The sequence below is a fragment of the Delphinus delphis genome, chromosome 15, assembly GCF_949987515.2.
Source record: "Delphinus delphis chromosome 15, mDelDel1.2, whole genome shotgun sequence".
NCBI lineage: Eukaryota > Metazoa > Chordata > Mammalia > Artiodactyla > Delphinidae > Delphinus > Delphinus delphis.
In genome coordinates, this window is record NC_082697.1 from 23,358,946 (window position 1) to 23,380,278 (window position 21,333).

General features: G+C 53.8%; 1 protein-coding gene across 7 annotated transcripts in view; it reads right to left on the reverse strand.

Moving 5' to 3' along the window:
- Nucleotides 1-1,738: 1,738 nt before the first annotated feature.
- The window catches only part of CEP250 (centrosomal protein 250), a 47,769-nt gene continuing 28,174 nt past the window's right edge, over nucleotides 1,739-21,333 (reverse strand). For 5 of the 7 annotated variants that reach the window (XM_060030912.1, XM_060030909.1, XM_060030910.1 and 2 more), the window contains 15 exons: nucleotides 20,293-20,460; nucleotides 19,751-19,885; nucleotides 18,327-18,539; nucleotides 17,562-17,695; nucleotides 16,498-16,636; nucleotides 15,208-15,550; nucleotides 14,238-14,359; nucleotides 13,122-13,242; nucleotides 11,969-12,090; nucleotides 8,877-11,495; nucleotides 7,145-7,258; nucleotides 6,807-6,962; nucleotides 6,261-6,362; nucleotides 5,250-5,312; nucleotides 1,739-3,696 (listed from right to left, as the gene is read on the reverse strand). In XM_060030912.1, the coding sequence (XP_059886895.1) occupies nucleotides 3,433-3,696; nucleotides 5,250-5,312; nucleotides 6,261-6,362; nucleotides 6,807-6,962; nucleotides 7,145-7,258; nucleotides 8,877-11,495; nucleotides 11,969-12,090; nucleotides 13,122-13,242; nucleotides 14,238-14,359; nucleotides 15,208-15,550; nucleotides 16,498-16,636; nucleotides 17,562-17,695; nucleotides 18,327-18,539; nucleotides 19,751-19,885; nucleotides 20,293-20,460 (4,815 nt within the window). In that variant the 3' untranslated portion in view covers nucleotides 1,739-3,432. The remainder of the gene's footprint in view (nucleotides 3,697-5,249; nucleotides 5,313-6,260; nucleotides 6,363-6,806; nucleotides 6,963-7,144; nucleotides 7,259-8,876; nucleotides 11,496-11,968; nucleotides 12,091-13,121; nucleotides 13,243-14,237; nucleotides 14,360-15,207; nucleotides 15,551-16,497; nucleotides 16,637-17,561; nucleotides 17,696-18,326; nucleotides 18,540-19,750; nucleotides 19,886-20,292; nucleotides 20,461-21,333) is intronic. The other 2 variants (XM_060030915.1, XM_060030916.1) reach the window with 2 other exon arrangements.

A 21,333-nucleotide genomic window follows, 5' to 3' on the forward strand; every position in this document is an offset into this window, starting at 1 on the left:
AGTTCTGCTGCTGGCCCCAGAGCATCTACATAGCCTGCCTGCATCAGCAGGGTGTCTACCTGGTTTGCCTAGCACTCCCGATGGGCCCTGCAGCTCCTGATGGAGTTAGAGACCACCCTGCTAGTCCCCGGGCGGGAAGCAGATGAGAAAAGGTATTAGGTTGCAATGTGGTGATTGTCGCTCTAACATGCAAAGCATGGAGGCTCTTTGAGCGAGCAAGGCGTCATACCCACCAGACCCAGCGCTCCCTGGGAACGAGAACGTTGCCCAGACTCTGACTCGGCTCTCGCCCCCTTCTGTTCTCAGGACTTTGGGGCCTGTAGCAGCCTCTATCAAAGCAGGAAAGAAGGCTGGAGGGAGGGGGAGGATTTGTGGATGGAGAAGACCTGCGTGCTCAGCTCTGACCTCCTTTCCCCCAGGTTCTGGAGATCAATCACACCACCCTCTGCTGTATCCGTGAGAACTGGCGGGATGGTCAGAGACAGTGCCCATCCGCTGGACTCACTGCTCTGGTTATGGCCTGTTGCATGTGACAAAGAGAAGGAAATGGAGCTCTGGCCTGATGCCTTGGGGCAAGGTTGGGTCCTGGCTGGAAGACCCATATTCTTTCCTTCGTGCTTCTCCAATTCAGGTCTCTCTCTTTGGGTTTGGAGCTGATAAGAAGAGCAGTTGGCTCTGTTACTGGTGGGACCCTCCAAACAGCTGATCCTACTATTGGTCAAAGAAAGTGTATTTTAGGAAGTTGGAGCAGAAAATCATCCACAAGCTAAGAATGTGAGAGCAAGACTGTAGTCTACACTTGAAGACTAACCCTGACCAATATCTGGTGGGGAGGGGAGGCCTTAGCCTGAGGTCTAGAGTGAGGGTGAGGGACTACTAAGGGTTGGACGGGGAGTGAGGAGCAGATATAGTTTATTACTTAATGAAGACCTTGCTTGGCTGCCTCTACAATGCCTTTCATCTGCTGAAAGCTCTCTCCCTGCTCCCAGAAGGTGTGTGGGGCTTAAGGCCTTGGCTTACAACCTACAGATAACGGAACTGAGAAGAAACTCCAAGGTAAACAACAGGGTCCCTCTGTCAGGCTCTAAGCTACAGAACCAGAGTTGGGGGACCAAAAAAGGTAAGGAGTCCAGAGAAATCTCGTTTGTCCCTGAGAACTCCTAGCATCGAAAAGGCCAGGTAAGGATTCTGAGACACAGGGATGTGACTAGAGGCAGGGACCAGCTGGCATCTTGGGGGCCCCAGATTTAGCTCTGGGGGGTCTTAAACTGTTTTATACTAAGCATCTGTGCAGAGTCCCGTGCGTGGGCTTTGGAACCAAGCTCCAGCAGCTGTGAACAGCCCCCTACCCACTCTGTGTGGTGTGACGGGGTATAATGGGGCCTGAGCTCCGGGTAAGTAGGTCTGGGGGACCGTGGTGCTGCTCCTAAACTCCCACATTCTTAGCCGGCCTTAGCTCCATCCCCATGCCTAGGTAAGAGGAATCACAGGAGGGCTGGAAGAAGGTCATGCCTGCTTCTTTATTTTATTTTTTTTTTTTTTGCGGTACGCAGGCCTCTCACTGTTGTGGCCTCTCCCGCTGCGGAGCACAGGCTCCGGACGCGCAGGCTCAGCGGCCATGGCTCACGGGCCCAGCCGCTCCGCGGCACGCGGGATCCTCCCAAACCGGGACACGAACCCGTGTCCCCTGCATTGGCAGGCGGACTCTCAACCACTGCGCCACCAGGGAAGCCCCTGCTTCTTTATTTTATTTAAAAAATTTTTATTATCATTTTTTATTTATTTTTTGGCTGTGTTGGGTCTTCGTTGTTGCACGCGGGCTTCTCATTGTGGTGGCTTCTCTTGTTGCAGAGCATGGGCTCTAGGCACGCAGGCTTCAGTAGTTGTGGCTCGCGGGCTTCGGTAGTTGTGGCTCACGGGCTCTAGGGCACAGGCTCAGTAGTTGTGGCACACGGGCTTAACTGCTCCACGGCATGTGGGATCTTCCCTGACCAGGGATGGAACCCGTGTCCCCTGCATTGGCAGGCAGATTCTTATGCACTGCACCACCAGGGAAGCCCTATATATATTTTTTTAAATTAATTAATTAATTTAGGCTGCCCCGGGTCTTAGTTGCGGCATGTGGGATTTTTTTTTTTTTAGTTGCAGCATGTGGGCTCATAGTTGCAGCAGACTTCTTAGTTGTGGCATGCATGTGGGATCTAGTTCCCCGACCAGGGATCGAACCTGCGCCCCCAGCATTGGGACTGCAGAGTCTTACCCACTGGACCTCCAGGGAAGTCCCATGCCTGCTTCTTTAAAGAAAATTGTTCTCTCTTAGGCTTTGAGGAAGTTTCCAACAATAGGTCTTAAGCCTGTACACTGCCTAAACCAGGGCCAGGCCATAAGTGACAAGTCCTGCCACACTCCATCCTCCTTCCTGGCTTGACCTATGGCTGGACTACAGGGGGCCACAGTCGGTTGCAGCTGATATGCCCAGAAAGGGACACCCTGAGGCCTTTCACCCAGCGCAGAAGGGGAATGAAGCCAGATAGAACTTCTGAACTCAAGAGGCTGACTTTAGCCAAAAGCCAGCTCAGTGTTTTTGAAGTCCCCAGAACATGTTTTAAGTCAAGAACATATGATGGTTCATCATTATCCATGAGTTCAAATCTAGATCCCAAGGCCCTCCTTCCTCTCCCTCGTGACTCATCCCTCAGCGCAAACACACACTGCTAAGGCCGACTGGTCTTCTCACCAGTATGCTTAGCAACCCTCCCAACTCCTCTCCAGCCACCAAGGGCCAGTTCATACCTTCCTGCCTCAGCCCCTGGAATTTCTACAGCACTTCTAGGCAGCACACACAACTGTCTCTGACTCATCTGCCTGTTATTGTCAATTGGGCTCAAGCTTCCTGTGGGCAGGGGCTTTGTCTTGTGTATCTTCTGTAGCCCTTCTCTATCAGAATGCGGGTAGATGACAAATGCATGCCACCTGACAGGAATCTTCAGTGAATTCTTCCTTAATAGATGCCCTTGATGTATGGCTGTTGCCCAGCTACACAGTAGAGACAGCAGCAGAGAACAAATGCAAAGACCCAGGGTTTATTGCTGGAGGGGGAGGTGTCCGAGCGGGTGAGTGCTGGATGATGAGTTCTAGGCGAGAGGCAGCAGACGCCCCTTGGCCAGGGAAAGGCGCTCTCTGGGTGACTGCAGGCTGGCGGCAAGTGTGATGTGCCTCATTCCCATGTGAGTCAGGGCCTTCCCCCAGCCTTGCAGCTTTCCCTCCCTCTTCCGGGGAATGCCAGCTGACCTGGGGCTCCCAGGCTGGGTAACAGAGTCAGAATTTTCTTTGGCAAACAGCAGCTGTGTGGAGGGGCCACGACCTGCTCTACGGCCTTCTGTCTGTCTGTGTGCTCCCAGGCTGGCCCGTGTCCTGCCCTTGCTGCAGCTGCTACCTGGAGGCGCCTTGAGCAGTGCTGGGGCTGGGGCACAGCAGGACCGGCCCAGGGGATGTCAGGCTTTGAGTCAGGGACTCATCCAGCTTTCGGGTCTCGGCCTCCAGGACAGTGGCCTCTGGGGCCTGGGCCACGGCGAGGAGGGAGTGAGAGAGGCTGTGGTGCAGGCCCGCCAGCTCACGGCTCGTCTGCACTGAGCGGGCGATGTAGTCCTGCTTCTGCTTCCGCTCCAGGGCCAGCTGGGCTCGCAGCAGGGCCACCTGGGGGGCAGGAAAACCAAGAGGGTGAGAGCAGTGGAGGGCCTCGAAGCTGCCCCAACCCTTCCTGCTCGGCTCCTGTGGCTCCTGTCAGACCAGCGTTTGAATGAACACCTCACCCACGAATCTCAGGATGAGGCTTTACAGCATTTGGGGGAAGGGCTGCTGGCAATCGGAGAATCCAGTGATTGTCAACCCTGGCTGCACAGGAGACTCAGAGAGAGAGCTTAAAAAACCCAACCAGACTATTCACATGTTTACATGTAATAAAATGCCCAGATTGTAAGTACATTTTGACCAATTTCATAACATACACACCCATATATAACCACTATCTCAATCAAGATACAGGATGCTTTCATCCCTGCAGGAAGCTCCACCGTGCCCCCTTCGAAAGGTTTTAAGAAATTTTCTGACTTAATTAGACAGGTGTGAGGCCTGAGCATCAGTATTTTTTTCAAAGCTCCCCAGGTGGTTCTAACGTGCAGCCAGGGTTGAGAATCACTGATTGATCCATTTCTCAAGATGAGTATACTGAGGGCCCCAGGAGGTGAAGTTTTTGGGAGGTCAGGGCACATCCAGGACTAGGGTGGGGCAACAGATGCTCCTAGGGTGCAAAATTTAAGGAGGAGCTCCAGGTCAACAGTGAGGTCTGTCTTGCCTCCCCCTAGTCCGCGCCCTGTCTCAGCGATTGCTTTGTGTGAGTTTAAGAGAATTCAAAGTAATAGCTTAGGTGTCCCTGGTGGCGCAGTGGTTGAAAGTCCGCCTGCCGATGCAGGGGACATGGGTTCGTGCCCCGGTCCGGGAAGATCCCACGTGCCACGGAGCGGCTGGGCCCGTGAGCCATGGCTGCTGAGCCTGTGCGTCCGGAGCCTGTGCTCCCCAATGGGAGAGGCCACAACAGTGAGAGGCCCGCGTACCGCCAAAAAAAAAAAAAAAAAAAAAAAAGTAATAGCTTAGGTCTAGCTGTATAGTCAGGGCCTGCCAGTAGTGACTACTGATTTCTGAAACAGGCTCATAAATCAAAACTCCACAGTTCTAATTACTCCTGGGCCTTGAAAGACAGGGTGAACCTTTAGGGGAGGCCTAAGAGGCAAGAAGGCACTTTATACAGTTCCCCTGAGCTTGACCTGAGCTCTAGGGTATGGATCCTGGCGCTGGTGCCAGGCAACTCTGCCTGGTGTGCTGGGCGCACGTGAGGGCAGAGGAGGCCAGGATGCTTCTGCTTGCTTTAGTCTGTCCTCTTAAAATCTTCGTCTGCTCCTCTGCCTTTCCCTTTTCTTTCCTAAGTAGGAGGTCTGGGGCCTGGAGTGTGCTTTCTTCCCCAGTCCCACCCTAAGCACGTGGGAGGTTAAGTCCACTCAGTGTGGGAGGTGGAGTTGAGACGGGGCTCTTCTTGCCTCCCACAAGGACTGAAGTTCTCTAGGCAGGAACTATTTCCCCTCTCCCTGCTGGAGGTGCACAAAGGGCCAAGCACATAGCAGACACCAAAGCCTTGCTGCCTGAGTGCAAGGGAGGGAAAAGGGGCTTAGAAAACGGATCCTTCCAGAACGTACCTCTTTCTGCAGTTCAGCCATGTGCCTGGTATCTGAGGAGCCCTTCTGTCCTCCTCTTCCATCCTGTGGAAGACAAATGCCATTCCTGTTGGAACAGGCCTTCCACCGGAGTTTGTGCAGGCCTCCTCACAATCCTGGGGACCAGGGCAAGGGCTATGGGCCAGAAGTGCCTGAACTCAGATTGAACTCTCTGGGGCACCATGGCCCTGGGGCAAGGAGAAGCCCCAGAGGGCCCAAACCAACCCAATGGAGACCTGAGGCCAAATGTCCCAAAGGCTTGTATGGGACTGGCTTCTTTGAGGTACCTCTTCATTTAAAGTTCAGCACACACCTGCTTCGTGCTAGCCCTGGTCCGTGAGCTAAGGATGCGGAGGGGAAGTAAGACAAGGGGCCTGTCCCTTGGGAAGCTTTTCTTGAAGGAAGGGGGATGGAGGGTTAGGAGGTGCTCAGACACCAGAAACAGTCCCTACCTGCCAGGCCCCAAGGCTGTCTACTGACAGGCATAACTCAACTAAAAGAGTGCTGGTTTGTGGTGTCTTCCCCCAGATCCTTCTGGCCCCAGGAAATATCCTGGACCCATACCTTGTAAATTCAGTATTGCAAAGGGCAAGGAAGTCTAAGAGGTCCACGAAGCTGCTATCAAGCTCCTAGGAACATCCAGCTCTGGCAAGCACCACCCAACACCTACATGCAGGGAGAGACCAGAAGCCCCAGGAGGCCTGCTCCCGGGAGCCTGAAGCACTGGTCTGGGGGGCATGTGGACTGTGTATCAGTGAAGGCTGGGTGCCTCAGAAAGCAGGGCTGACTCCAGCCCCGCCCACTGATGTTGGGCCTCCTTTCCGGGTCAGGGACAGTGCTGGGTGGGGCAGAGCCTGGTCAGGAGGGGCCCTACGGACTGGCTGGAGTGGCTCCTCCCCTTGCAAGGGGAGCCTGGGATACGCACTGCAGAGGGCTGTTTCTAGTGGCTGGGCTTGGGCTCTCCTGAGGCTGCAGTCGATGAAACAGACAAACCTGCTGGGTGGGTGACGGTGCCGTGGCTTCACCGCTCTCCAGGACGCCCGCCCGCGATGCTCGCAGGGAATCCCTCTTCAGTTTCCTCCGCTCTCGCTCCACCTGCCGAGATGCGAGTGAGAAGTCAGGGCTGGGCTTGGCTCTGGGTCTGCAGCAGAGCCGCCTTTTTTGAGAGGAGGCCGGTGTGAGGGTGGGGCAAGTATAACGGGCCAGCAGCCGTGGGAAGCTGAACTGGGCTGAAGAGAGCACTTGCTGGGGCAGCCCTGAGTGCAAAGTGCTGCTGCGGCAGAGGAGGTGGGGCCGGCCTCCTCAGCCTTTGAAGCAGGGCCAGCAAACCTTCTCTGTAGTATTTTAGGCGCTGTGGGCCATTCGATCTGTGTCACAACTACTGCAGTGTCTCCAAACAGCTTTATTTTCAGAAACGGGCAGTGGGCCGAATTTGGCCCCTGGGCTATAGTTTACTAACCCCTTCTCTGGGGGCTGCATGAGAAGTGGAGATGCATGCCCAGCGGACCGGGGAGGGAGCTGAGGACAGGAGTCACCCACCTGCTCCAGGGTGGTCCGCAGCTGGGCATTGTGGTGCTGCAGTCGGCTTCGGTCAACCTCCAGCCGCGCCACCGCTCGCTGCAGGTGTTCAAGCCTCTGCTCCCAGAGCTGCTTCTCCTCCACCTCAGGACTCGGCTCAGTCTTCGCTCCCGAGACCTGAAGGAGAGACCTGTCCGTCTCAGCCGGGCAGCCCCTCAGACAGGTGGGGAACAGATAGAGGGCAAAGGACTAACTTGGCAGGTCTGGGCTTCAGGGACCCAATTCCCAGGGGAAGGGGACAAGCCCCTGGACAGGCGCTCCCTCCTGGGCCATCTGTTCCCACCAGGCCCCCAGCTCACCTCTCCCAGCTGGGCGCCGGGGTCTCCTCTGGGCCCCCGTTCTGCTCGGCTGGTCAGGCCTGGGTTGTGGAGTCGCTCCTTCTCCAGAGCTTGTCTGCTGAGCTCCAACTCATCCTGGGGTGAGTCACACCATTATGGCCTCATATCAAGACCCACTCCACCCTCCGTCCTCAACAATTTTCTCATCAGGTTATAGTCTTACTTTTCCTGGCTTCTCTGAGCTATTCTAGTGGATAACTTTCATTTTACAGGTGGATAAAACTAAGGAGCAGAGAGGGATCTTCCCAAGGATACATGGTGGACTAGGACTAAAACCTGTCTCATTTTATTTATTTATTTTATTTTTATTTTTATTTTTTTGGCCGCACCGCATGGCTTGTGGGATCTTAGTTCCCCGACCAGGGATTGAACCAGGGCCACGGCAGTGAGACCCTAACCACTAGGCCACCAGGGAACTCCCGTTTTAGATCTCCCCTAAGCTAAGTGACAATTGGGAGCACTAGGTGTTGTGGAAAGAGCATGGACCCAGGAATCACATAGAGCCGGGTATTGTGTCATCGCGTATTTGCTATATGACTTGGGTAAAGGTATGAGCTCTTTCCAAACCCCAATTACCTCGTTTGTAAAATGACCACAGTGAGGACTTCCCTGGTGGTCCAGTGGTTAAGACTCCGCACTCCCAATGCAGGGGGCGTGGGTTTGATCCCTGGTCAGGGAACTAAGATCCCACATGCCGGGAGGCGCGGCCACACACACACACACACACACACACACACACAAAAAGACCACGTGAAGCTTAGATTAAGCCTCTGGGATTAAACCCCTTTAGATAAATGGGAAGACTAGTGCTAGATATTTTCTAGGCACCCTAGGGTTCATAAATGGTAAAGGTCAAGAGGACAGACAGAGAAGAGGAACGGAAGGTACACGTGTGGGTGGAGGCTGTCTGGGAGAGAGAAGGAGCTTAGTAGTACGAGGCCAGCCTGCTTAGGTCTAACCCTAGTTCTGCCCTTTACTAGCTGGATGACCTTGGACAGGTTACTTAACCTCTCTTAACTGCCGTTCCTCAACTATAAAATGAAGATAATAACCATTCCTACTTCTCTCCTGGTCAGTCTCCCCAGGTCTACAGTTGCTTCCCCAGCAGCCTGAGCCATCTTTCTGAACTATATACCTGATCGTGTCACTCCCCTGCCCCAAACCCTTCATCCACTTCGCACTGGTCACCCAGGTTCTTAACGTGCTGACAAGCCCTAAATGATGGCCCCCTGCTGTCCTCTCTTCTCTTGCCAGAGCCTCTTCTCTGTCCCTGGCAGCCTGAACTCCCTCACAGATACTCCACGCTCTCTTTCCTCCTTCTTCCTTTCCCTCCCCCAACCTGTGCTTGGCTCTTTCCTTACTGGTCCCTTCAGATCTAATCTTAAACACCACTTCTACCAGGAAAGGTGGGGTGGTCCCTCCGGTATGCTCAGAGCACACGAAACTTCACGTGTCAGGCACCAACCCTAATTAGGCACTGCATTATAACTGCTTTTCCACTAGACCATCAGCTCTAGGAGGGCAGGGACTGTGGATGCCACATCTTCCCCCACCGCACTAGCACAGTAACCTGGATTCCACTCTGTTGAGGTGCTCGTGACCTCAGCTTTCTCACACCCTGAGGTGCAGGCAGCCCCGGAGCCCAGGCAGACTGGGCTCTGCCCCAGCCCTTCCCACCCACGGGGTGACTCACCTGCAGCCTCTGCTGTTCCGAGTCCCGCTCCTGGACAGAGGCTTGCAGGAACAGGGCTACCTCCTGCAGACTGCTGATGCTGGCCTTGCTCTGGGCCAGGGACAGTGCCAGGTCCTGGGCCTTCTCCCTCCACTCGATCTCCCTGGCCTCTGTCTGCCTCAGGGCCACCTGTAGTCGCTCCAGCTCCCGCTGCAGCCTGGGACCTGAGGAATCAAGTGTGGAAGACGGCTCCTCTCCTGGGGAGGCTCTGTGGCTGGGGGGCGAGTCCTCCAGACCCTTCCTTGGCCGGGCCTCCCTCAGCTTCAGGATTTCCTCTTCCTTTTGGGCTAGAGTCCACCGTAGCTGCCTTAGGCTCTCACGTAGGCCCCTCGTCTCTTCCTCTTCTCTCTCGTGCCTTGGCTCCTGCTTCTCTTGGGTCGCATCCTCTAGGCCCCGCTGGGCCAGAGCCTTCTCCAGCAGCTGTCCCTGCCTCCTCTGGTGTCTCAGCTCTTCATCCCTCTGGGCAAGTGCCTCCTGGAGCTGCCGCACGGCCTCCTGGTGTCGGAGGTCCTGGTCCTCGATCTCACCTTCCCGCTTCCTCAGGGCCTCCTCCAGCTGCCGGGATTGTGCCTGGCAGGAGTCCAGGGCAGCCTGCAAAGTGGCCGTGCTGGCCTCCAGGCTGCGGCTCAGCTCCGCCTGCCCAAGGAGATGCTGCTCTTTCTCCTGCAGGGTGGCCTGAGCCTTGCTGAGGGCCTTCTGCAGAGCCTCAGCCTGGACCCTGGCAGCCTCCTCCCGACACTGGGAGGACTGGCCATCTGCCCGGAGGGCCTCCAGCTCCCGGTCCCGTTCCTGGAGCATCACCTCTGCCTGCAGCCAGCTGTCCCGCAGGGTCCTGGCCTCCGCCTCATGCTCCTGGGCCTGCGCGGCGCACTGTTGCTGGAGGGCCAGCAGAGCCTTCTCCTGCTCCCGAGACTCAGCCCTTAGGTCACCCAGCACCTCCTCCAGGGCCTGGACCCGCTGTCTCTCCACTGCCAGCTCTTCCTGGAGCCTCTGCACGTGTTCCTTGTGGTCCTCCAGCTCAGCCTGGTACTCCTGCAGTGTGGTGTGGGCCTGCTCCAGAGCTTGCTGCAGCGAGCCCGTCTGTTCCTTCACGCTCTCCTCCTGGCCCTGGGCCTGCTGCTGCTGCTGGTGCTGCAGGGCCTCGAGCTCCCGGGCACCCTGGGCCAGGGCCCTCTGGGCCTCGTCCAGCCGACCCTGAAGTGCCTGCTCTTTCAGCTCCCCCTGCTCCCTGGCTTCCTGCAGGTGCCGCTGCAGGACCACTATCTCCTGCTCCCGCTGGGTCAGGAGTAGGCTGGTCTCCCCCACCTTCCTGTGTAGGCCCTGGAGCTGCTGCTCCAGCTGGTCCTTGTGCTCCTGAAGCTCCTGGATACGCTCCTGCTGGCATTCCAACTCCTTCTCCTTATCGCGCAGGATCAGCTTCATGTGCTCCAGGCTCCCTCGCTGAGCTTTACTCTGGCCCTTCCCTTCCTCTGCCCGCTCCTGCATCAGCTGCCTCTGAGAGGCCAGCTCCCGGCCCCGTTCTCTCAAGGACAGCTTGATCTGCTCCAGGTCCTCCTCCAGGATCTTGGTCTGCAGGGTCCTCTGATCTTCCAGGACCTGAATCCTTTCCTTCAGCAGCACCATGTCCTGCTCCCTCCTCTCCAGGTCCTGAGTCAGATGCTCTTTCTGCCTCTGCAGCTCCTTGATCTGGTCTTGCTGGGACGTGATCTCCTGGTCCTTCTCCTGGAGTTCTCTTGCCAGGAGGGTGCTCTGGCTCTCCAGCTCCTGGATCTGGCTGCCCTGCACCTGCAGCTCCTGGCTCCTCTCCTCCAGGTCCAGTGTAAGGTGGGTCAGAGCCACCCTCTGCATTTCCCTCTGGCCCTCCAGCTCCTCGATCGCCTTTTGCTGGCATTCCACTTTGTGGTGGTTTTCCTCTAGGTCCAGGGCCAGGCGTTCCATTGTAACCAGCTGCTTCTTCAGGTCCTCAATCTGTCCTTTCTGGGACTCAATCACTTGGGCCTTCTTCTCAAGTTCCAGAAGCTGATGCTCCAAGATGTTCCTCTGCGCCTCCTGGTCCTTCTCAAGCTCCTTGATCTGCTCCCGCTGCAGAGTCAGCTTCTGCTCTTGCTCCTGGACGGCCACGGGGAGATGCTCTAGAACAGACCTACACTCCTCCAGCTCCCGGATCTGTTCTCGCTGCAGATCCACCTCTTGGGTCCTCTTCTTCAGGTCCAGGGACAGCACTTCCAAAGCAGCCTTTTGCATTTCCCATTGCTTCTCCAGCACCTGGATTTTTCCCTGCAGAGTCTCCACCTCCTCTTCTCTTTCAGACAGGGTCTGGGCCAGGCGAGCCAGATTCTCCTGCAAAGCCTTCCCCTGGGCCACCTTCAGCTTGCCCTGCTCCTGCAGGGCCTGGGCTCGCTCGCGCTCACTCTCCACCTCCTCGTTTTTCAGTTTCAGTGCTGAGCGCACAGTTCTCAGGTCTTCCTCCAGGACCCCAGCAGCGCTTGCCTGAGCCCTGGCTTCTGCCACAGATGCTTGGAGATGTTCCACCTGGGCAGTCAGGTTCTCCTTGGCTGCCTGCAGTAACTCTCGCTCATTCTGGAAAACAAGATGCAAAACCACCTTAAACTATACTTCCCTGAAACTGTCACTCCAACACAGGCCCTTCCTTTCCTTCCTCTGCGGCACCAGCATTGTCAAGGATTTGGGCAAAAGGAACTGGGTGTTCCACTTAGGCTGATACCGTAAAAGAATATCCCTACCCTACCCCGGGCTCTGCTGTGCTCAGAGGGGAAAAACTGTTGCAAATGAGTCATCCCAGACTCTAGTCCTTCAGGGAAAGGGACAAAAATCTCAACCTCAATTCAGAAAAGGTAATTAAAGGAGGATTCACTAGGGCCTTAATAATGGCCCTCAGGGATGTGGGGAGAGCCAGAGAAACAGAGACACTGCTGAAGGAGGCTGGGCACTACATATGGATGGGGTATGACCATGGGCCAGGATGGGCTCAATCCTGGGCCCTGAGGGACTACTCCTGAAGCAACCCCTTCCCCAAACCAGAAACACCTTACCTGGGCTTCTATTCCCTGGAGCTCTGCTTGCCGTAGGCGACTCTGGAAGGATGTCACAGTTTCACGCAGCTCCCTCAGCTCAGATTCTAGGGAGTTCTGTTTTCCTTCCCACTTGGATTTCTCTTTGGGAAGACAGGTAGTGGAGGAAGAACCATGATTGGAGGAAAGGAGGGACGTAGAGGCAGATGGAAGATGGGGAATAGAATCAAAGGAGGAAAAGGCCAAGAAGGAGAGAATTACACCCAGTTTCATAGAGGCATCACCCGTCTGCCAGCTGCTCCTGTCTGTCTAGGCTCCCTGCTGCTTCCAGACTCGTGTCTGCATCTGCTGCCCAGCTCCAGCAGTGCCTGACAATCATCCCAACACTTCCCATCCCGATCACAGATTCTCAGCCTTGGATTCCAGACAGGGTTGAGCTAGATGATGTTGGAGGTCCTTTCCAGTCCCTAAGTCTATGATTTTGCAGAGGTTCCTAGAGACCAGGGTTGCTCTGCTGGGTACCCTCCATTTCTGCAAAATGCACCCAGAACCCAACTGTATGTGTGTGGCTCTCAGGGAGCCGTTTGGGATAATTTTAAGACCCAGACCCACTCCCCACGTTGTCTTCTTCCCTTCTACAGTTGAGCCTTGAGTCGCAAGACCCTCCCCTCTCCTTTCCCTTCCTAGTAGTCACCACCCTTCCTAGCCCTTGGCTGTGGCACAGATAGCTTCTCCCCAGATTTCCCCCTCTTCCTATCTCCCAAACAAGCCCATAATCCTTCTGCTGTCAAAGGTTAATCATTTGAGAACATAGTTGGAGATAACAAAATAAGTAACACTGATAAATGATGAAAGACAGAATTTTACAGAGTTCTTACAGACCTGACCTTAGGGTGCCAGTTTTTAAATCTTCACAGAAAAAACAGAAGCCTAGCTAGCAACTTCCCTCAGTTCACCAAATCTGTTCCTCCTAATCCCTTCTTCCAGGACGGCTCTCAAAGGCCAAGCAAAGTACAAAAAATAGTTCACGGGGGTCATCGCCCCTTTGGAGACGCCTCTAGGTAAATCTCACAGTTGTGGGTAAGCAGTGGCTCCCAGGCCTGATCCCGCCCCACTGGGCTTCCTGCCTTTCCTTTCTTCTGCCCCAAACCCACCCCTGCCTTAAGCTTCTCACCTTCCTGGTTCTGGGAGAGCTGTCTCTGCAGAGCCTGCAACTCTGTGTGGATCTGGTTCTTCTCTGCCTCTGTATCAGTGAGACGCTGTTCCAGCTTCCGGGCCTGATCCCTCAGATCATCCTGGGAAAGAAAGGGTGTGGAACTCAAGTTCCTCATCTTCCAAAAAGCCGCCCCAGTTCAGGGCCCGATCCCTCTCTTCCCTCAGCCTGTCAGGGTCTGCCATCACGGACCTACTCTCAGATTGCTGGGTTATTTACCTCTGAACTCATGTGCATTTGGCTCCTGGAAGGGATGACAGGCTCTGCTCCAAATGGCTGGAGCCTAGGGTTCCCCTTCTGACTCGTCTGTCTTTGAAACAGAACTCCTGCTGAAGTCTTAACCCGGGATCATCTCTCCTCTCCCCAAACTCCTACTTCAAAGCTTAGCTCAAAGGTCACTGCTTCCCTCCTTCTGATCCTCCCAATTGTCCCTTCCTCCTGTTATTATCATGTACATCTGTTATTGATCCAATTATTTCTATCAGTTCTGCTTTATCTTAGGATGCAGTCTGGTTGCTCAGCCCTGTCACAAGTCTTCTTGAGGGCAGAGAGCAGGTCTTTCTCCTTTTTGTATCCCTAGCTCAGAGCGGCTGGCATATATATAGGTGACACTCAATTTTTACTGACTGATGGGTTCACTGTGAGGTGGAATTTGGGGGACATTTAGTTCAGTCTTAGGCCTAGAATGTTCCTATAAATGGCAACCTCAAATCTCAGCGATCCCCAATTTGTCAGGTTTTTCTTGGAGGTCTTGACACCAAGAACAATTCATGGCTGAGAGGAAAATGATGCAAAACGGTATCACAGGTCTATACAGAGTATCACGTTTTACAGGGCTCACTCGAGTCCCTCACTCATTTATTCCTCACAGCCCTGTGAGGCAGGAACGATTTGCCCTACTTTACTAGTGAAACCAAGGCCCAGGACGCCAAATGCTTTATTCACAGTTGCCGGGTAGTAAGTGATAGAGGTGGAACTCATCCCAACTTTACGTCAGAAATAAAACAGGTCAAAGTGCTTCACAAGTCTTTTTCGGCGTAGGTGAAGAGCCTGAGGAAGGAGAACAGAGACACATACCCGGGCCCGCTGCGTCTTCCACAGGTCTTGGTGAAGCTTCTGGAGGGCAGACGCTACCGCCTCAGCTGAGAGAGCCGTCTGCAGGGGCCATCTTTTAAAGAGGATCCTAGCTCCATTCTGGTCTGAAAAAATGAGGAAACACCTCCTGACCTGGCTGCACTATGAAAAGAAACAGCCATACCTCCCAGACCTGGCCTTGGCCTTCCCACCCATCCCTCTTCTCCTCAAAGAACCCCTTCTCAGCAGTTTGTTCATCATGCCCTGTCTGCAAACCTACGTGCCAGGCACTGTGATGTGCATTAGAAAATGCTATCATCTGTTAGGCATTTAATAAGTGCCAGGAACTGTGTGAACGATTTTATTTGTCATCTCATTAACTCCTTAAAAAACTCCCAAGAGGTAAGTACTTCTTCTAAAAAAAAAATTATGTATTTTTGGCTGCGTTGGGTCTTCGTTGCTGTGCTCGGGCTTTCTCTAGTTGCGGATGGAGGGGGCTGCTCTTCGTTGCAGTGTGCGGGCTTCTCATTGCGGTGGCTTCTCTTGTTGCGGAGCACGGGCTCTAGGCTCATGGGCCTCAGTAGTTGTGGCACATGGGCTCAGTAAGTGTGGTGCACGGGCTTAGTTGCTCCATGGCATGTGGGATCTTCCTGGACCAGGGATCGAACCCGTGTCCCCTGCATTGGCAGGCGGATTCTCAACCACTGCGCCACCAGGGAAGTCCCGGTAAGTACTTTTAACACCCTCATTTTATAGTTGAGAAAATCAAATTCAAAGAGAAAAGGTGACTTGCCCAAGGACACACATCTAGCAAATGGCCGAGCTGGGGTTCAAACTCTGATTGAATTAATCCTAGAGTCTGTGGCCTTGGCCTTGATGAGTATTGCCTAAGGAACTGCATTCCCTTCCCTTCTCCTCTGGGAGCTAGGCCTGGCTTTGACCAAAGAACTGAGTCCCTGGGTGGCTGCCTCACCTGGCTCAGGGCCCCAGAGGGAAGAAGCCGAGTCTCCCCCACCACTCAGCTCAAGCCCCCTCTCATAAGGAGACCCCAGGGCCTGCTGCAAGACAGAACAGAGGCTGGCCAGCTGGACCTGGGCCTGGTGCCCAGGCTGCTGTCCCGCTGCCAGGGCATCCAGGTGGCTCTCCGTGCTGCGCAGTCGCAGCTGTAGTTGGGCTGCCTTGGTTTCCTGGGCCCACAAGGAAGCTTGTAGCTGCTGTTCTGTTACTCGAGCTGCCTCTAGCTCCTCCAGCAGCTGTGCTTCCTGGGCCAGAAAGTCAGCCTCCTTTTCCTTCACCTCCTGCTTCAGTAATTCCACCTGCCAGAGAGGAAGTATGGTCACTCTGAGCAGGGAATGGATACCCTCTCCCCAGACCCTCCCGGGCCTGACCCCACTCAATCCCTGTGCAAACCTTGACTGGGGCTGGGAGGATTTCAGTAGGCTCAGCTCTCCAGCAGGAAGGGAGGGCTCCGGAATGAGTGTAACCCTAGGTTTAACCTACATGCCCACCTACGGACTCCTGACACATGGGCCTGGGCTATGCAAATGGGCTTTGGCCCTGGTCCCCCTGGCAACTATGCCAGCTCCCTGCTATGATTAGAAATCTGCCTGAAACACTGACACTGAGCCTAAAAAGACCAGTCACGATAATAATAGCTACCATTTATTGAATGCTTACTGTGTTCCTGACACTTTATATATTCCTATAATGATTAAGAATTATCATCCTTGTTTTATGGTTGAATAAAGTGATGTTCGCACAACCAGGAAGCAGTGGAGCTGGGAGTCACACCCAGGATCGTCTAACAGGCAGACCTGGGTCCTCATCTGCCACAGTCTACGTCTAGCTCTCACTTCCTCATTATTCTCCTCCCAGTTCCATCTTTCCTCTGTGCACAAGGTCTGGGGTCCTGCTGTGAGCAGACTGGGTCCCTGGAAGCAAGAGGCTGCCGCTGACCCCGTCTGGAGTAATACTTGTTCCCCCTGCTGTGTCTTGCCAGGCAGACCAGGCACACTTGGCAGCGGCTGGGCTTGAACCAGGCCTGTGTGAGCTCTGCCCCTCTGGGCACTGTGTTCTGGGCCATCAGGTTCCCCACAGGGTCCGTTCTCAACTCTGGGTCAGGTTGCCAAGCCCCCCCCAGCCCAGTCCTGGCTGCCCCGTCCTGCCAGGGCTGCTGAGGTCTCAGCGTGACTGAGCAATCACCTGCCGACTCCAGAAGGAGGTTCCCACCAAGGAAGAGGGCTCTTAGTGGGGTGGGAAATACCTGGGCGCTGAGCTCTTTCTGCCCTGCCTGGGCCTCCTGCATGTCCTGGCGCAAGGAGCTCAGCTCTTGCTGTCGAACAGAGTCAGCCTCTTGTAAAGCAAGGAGTCTCTGTTCCTTTTCCGCCAGCGACAGAGTCAGGCTAAAAAGAGAGGGTTCAGAGGGCTGGGTCATTCTCTCAGGGAATGAAGAACTACCTTCTCATCTGACTGCTCTAACACAGCATTAATAATTAATAGAAACAGTGATGATAATGATTCCAGTATAACAATAAAAGCCTCCATACACTGAGCACCTACTGAGTGCTCCTAGGTCCTTCATGCATATATTTCATTTCAACTTCACAGTTTATTCTTCTCTAGAAAAATTCCAGAAATATCTATACAATACCTCAAATTCAACATGTCCAATTCTTCCCAACCCCTCTGCACCTCCCCTCCCACCAGTCACCCCTACTATGTTCCCCAGCTCACTGAATGGCACCTCCATTCACCCTTAGAAGTCTTGACCACATCACAGCATCCTCCCCTCATCCCACCTGGGTCCACTTTAAGACTACAAATAACTGATTCCAACTCCCCTGACACCCCTTAAACCCCTTCCCTTCTCCCCTTCCCTACGACCCTACCTCGGTTCAGCTTTGGTTCTCTTATCTGGACAATTGTACCAGTCTCCTACCTTGTCTTCCTGCCTCTAGTTTCATCAACAAAAGGATTTCTCCCTCCTCAGACTCCAGGTAACATAACCTGCAATACTTTCCTTTGGGGGTTATTTGATTAACGTCTTCCCCACAAAACGATAAATTCTACTGAGGCAGAGACTCTATTGTCTTAATATATCCCCAACCCCTGGCATAGTGTCTGGTGCGTGCTATGTGTTCTCTAAATATCTGCTAAATGAATGAAGCATGAGCTTTGGAGACAAGGACCATGCCCTCTCCACACAGCTACCTGTACAGCCCAGAGCTGGAGACGTGAGAGGTTAGGTGCCCTGAGCAAACGGTCAACCTCACAGTGACCCCTGGACCCAGACAGGCAAAAGCCAACTCCATGGCCTGTCTAGCCTACCTGGCTTTCTCTCTCTCCAGCTCCTTCTGAATTCGGCAACACTCCTGGGCCTCTCTCAGCTTCTCCTGAACCTCCTGGTCCACCAACCTCTGGGAGTCTTCCTTGGAAACCAGCTGAGACTTCAAGTCCTCCACCTGGAAAGTCAAGGGCATGAGGACCAAGGGCAGGAAGGTTGGTGGGAGGATGCTTCCCACCTAGGGCTTTAGGGTCCTTCAAGGTTTACCAGAGTCACCAGCCCATTTTCAAAGCTCTGGAGGTCCTGGCAACCCTTACATGCTGTTCTTATCCACCTCCCTCTGCCAGTACCATCCAGCCTAGTCCCCTGTCTCCCCAGCCTCACATATGCTGTATAGCGGCAGGCACAAATAAAAACCTTGGTTGAATGTAACTCTGTCCAATGGCCAAGTGATGGGCAAGTGATTGTATTTTTTTAAAAATAAACAACCCGACCATCATCTGATACAGGATTTTGAGAAGGAAAAGCAATCTGGTATAAAAATACTGGATCTATGGGGAGGCTGGATCTATGGGGCTGCCAAGAAAATATGAGGTCTCTGGTCCCCACTGAGAGAGGTTACTAACTACCCCAGGGATCTGGGAGGCACATGCACAGCTCTGAGCACCCTTCACTTTTCCACTCAGTACTGGGGCTTCCCCTCCCCCTCCCAGGCTCAGGCAGCCAAGGTTCCCCCGTCCTGCCAGAGGGAGTGGGGGAGCCTGGCTGTGCTGGGGAAGGGTGCTGGGCTGGGAGAGAGGAGCAGAGACCTGCTTCTGCAGGTCTATCTTATCCCGCAGCAGGGTGCCACCCTCTTCCTGGAGGGCAGCGAGGCTGTCTTTGTGCTGCTGGGCTGCCTGCTCCAGTGCCCGCTGAGCCTCCTGGAGCTGGGTCTGCAGCATCCCAGTGGTCTCCTGCGAAGGGAGAAGACAGCAGGGAGCAGAAGAAAGCTTCCTTGGTCTTGAAATCCATGTTACAGAAATCTGTGTTGTATAAATACTGGTGTTTTGGTTGGGTTGCCAAAAGCTGAGGCAGGGCCCAGCTATCCACGTTGTTTCCATGATACCCTGTCACCTGAAGTTCTCACCTCCTATTCCCTCTCCTCCCTCACCAAGTGCACTGCTCACCCAGGCTTTCTCGGCCAGGGTCCCTCACCCAGACCACTGCAGCAGCCTCCTGCCGGGTGTCCCTGCTTCCACTTCATGCCACCATGCCCTCGTGCAAGCAGGCAAACACAAACACACACAAAATTCTCCCCTCAGCAGCTAAAGTATTTTAAAATATGTATGTAATAACTCATGTCCCACTCTGCTTTTTAAATACCATCCAACATGTTCCCACTGCCCTTAGAACAAAGTCCAAGGTCCTACCATGGCTGACAAAGGGCTCCTGCCCCCAAGCTTATCATGCTGCCTCCTGTCTGTCCTGAACTGTCCCAGGCCCTTTCTGCCTGTCCCAGGCCCTTATGATAGCTATTTCCTCTGCCTAAACTGTTCTTCAAATGGCTGGCTTCTTTTCTTTTCCTTTTAATGATTTTATTGAGATTCAGTTCACATACCCTACAATTTACTCATTTAAAGCATACAATTCAATGGTTTTAGCATATTCACAGAGTTGTGCAACTGTCACCATGATCATTTTTTTACCATTTTCATCATCTCCAGAAAGAAATCCTGTACCCTCCCCATCCCCCATCCTCACTGCCAACTACTCGTCTACTTTCTGTCTGTGTAGATTTGCCTGTTTTGGATATTTCCCACAAGTGGAATCATACGCTGTGTGCCTTCTTGTAACTGGCCTCTTTCACTTAGCATAATGCTTTCAAGGTTCATCCTTATTGTTCTACGGGTCTGGCTCTTCAACCTTAATGGTTCAGCTCAAATGTCATTTTCTCAGTGAGGCCCTCCATGACCACCTTGTCCAAAGAGGCCTCCTTTGAATCACTCTCAATTACATCGTCCTATTTATTTCCTTTACAGCCCTTATCACAACCGGTAATTATCTCACTTATTTTGTGTCTGCTCTGCCACTAGAATTCCATGACTGTCACGTTCACCGTTGTGCCACACCTTTCTGTTGGTCAAATGTCAGCACCTAGGCAGGGCCCGGTGCAAAGAAGTACCAAAGAGCAGGTCAATGTGAATGAATAAATCAACGCTGCCTCTTCTTCCTTGCCCAGAACCACCCTCCGTACCTGCTCCTTTAACTTCTGAACCTTCATGTCCTGCCTCAGCCGCTCCAGTTGTTGGCTGGCATCTGCCAGCTCCTTCTGGGTCTGCAGCAGTGTCTCCAGGAGGGACACCCTCTCCTTCTCTGTTTCAAGCTGCATCTGTGGAGGGGCAGGAGGGCGAGGGCTTGTTGGGTTAGGGGTCACCATGCTCACCCACTAGGCCACAAGCACACGCCAGCTGCTCTAGGGCTCTTCTAGCAAATGGGGTGGGGGCTGAGGGCGAAGGAAGGTCTGGACCCACTGACTGAGAGCCAGGAAGTACGAAGATTGCTGCTGGTTTGCAAGCTGACAGGATGTGGTAAACGACAGCCCTCCCTCAGGAAGTAGGACATGCCGCCAGCCGTGCAGCTAACGGGTACTGATCACCTGCTCATGGGGAACAGAGTGGGAAGCTACATTCTCTTCTGAAAGCCCCTGCAGCACCACCCTCGGGAGTGGGAAAGGAAATGGCCCAAGGTAGGGGGATCACAGGGTGGACGTGCAGCCCAGTCCCCCCAGCTGCCCACCTGGCACAGGGCGCTCTCGGCCTCGGCCTGCTCTTCTGCCCTCTGTGTCCGCATGGCCTCCGTTTCTGCCTGCTGTTCCCTCAGCCTCGTTTCCAGCTCCATTTTCTCCCTCTCCAGGCTCTCCAGAGCCTTATCCAGTTCCTGCTGGTGGCAGGAGCGCTCTCTCTCCTGGTCGTACGAAGGAAGCACCGTTAGAGCCGAGGGGGTGAGGAGAGGAGGCAGAAGGAGAACCGGGTTAGGGCAAGAAGCCTACTGCTCACCAGCTGTGTGACCTTGGTGCCTCACGTGACAAGCCTGCTTCCTCATCTGCAAGGTGAGGCTAATCACCCTGCCTTGCCCATCTCGCCAAATTTTATGAGGATCAAATGAGATTCATTAAAAAAAAATCAAATGATATAATACATGGAAAAGTGTTTTCTAAAGCGCAACTGTCCCTCATATAAACTACAAATATCTGTTATTTTAAAGCAAGCACATCATGGTTGGTGGTTGTAACAGCGAACTGAGGGGGCGGACTCGCTCTCTGCTGTTCCCACTCCCCTGCTCAGGGTGACAGGATTAGCCTCCCAAAAAGCCAGGCCGAACCTGTCTCGTATACGATACAAGAGCGTTAGGATGGGGCATCCCGGTCCTCCCAGAGGCCCATCAGTGACCGACACCCTCCCTGATCTCCTAGACGAATCCAGCCCCTCTATTAGGATCTCAGGATGGTGGTGAAGGGCACTGGAGCCAGGCTGCCTAGGTTACAGTCTTTACCCAAGTACTACTAGTGTGACCTCAGTTCATTTCTATCGCATTTCTGTGCCTCAGTTTCCTCATCTATAAAAACGGGGACAGGGAATTCCCTGGCGGTCCAGTGGTTAGAACACTGTGTTTTCACTGCTGAGGGCGCAGGTTTGGTCCCTGGTCCGGGAACTAAGATCCTGCAAGCTGCACAGCATGGCCTAAATAAATCAATAAATCCTGTGTAAAAAAATAATAAAATTAAAAAAAAATTTTTTTTAAATGAGGATAACAACAGGGTCCTCCTAGGGTTGTTCT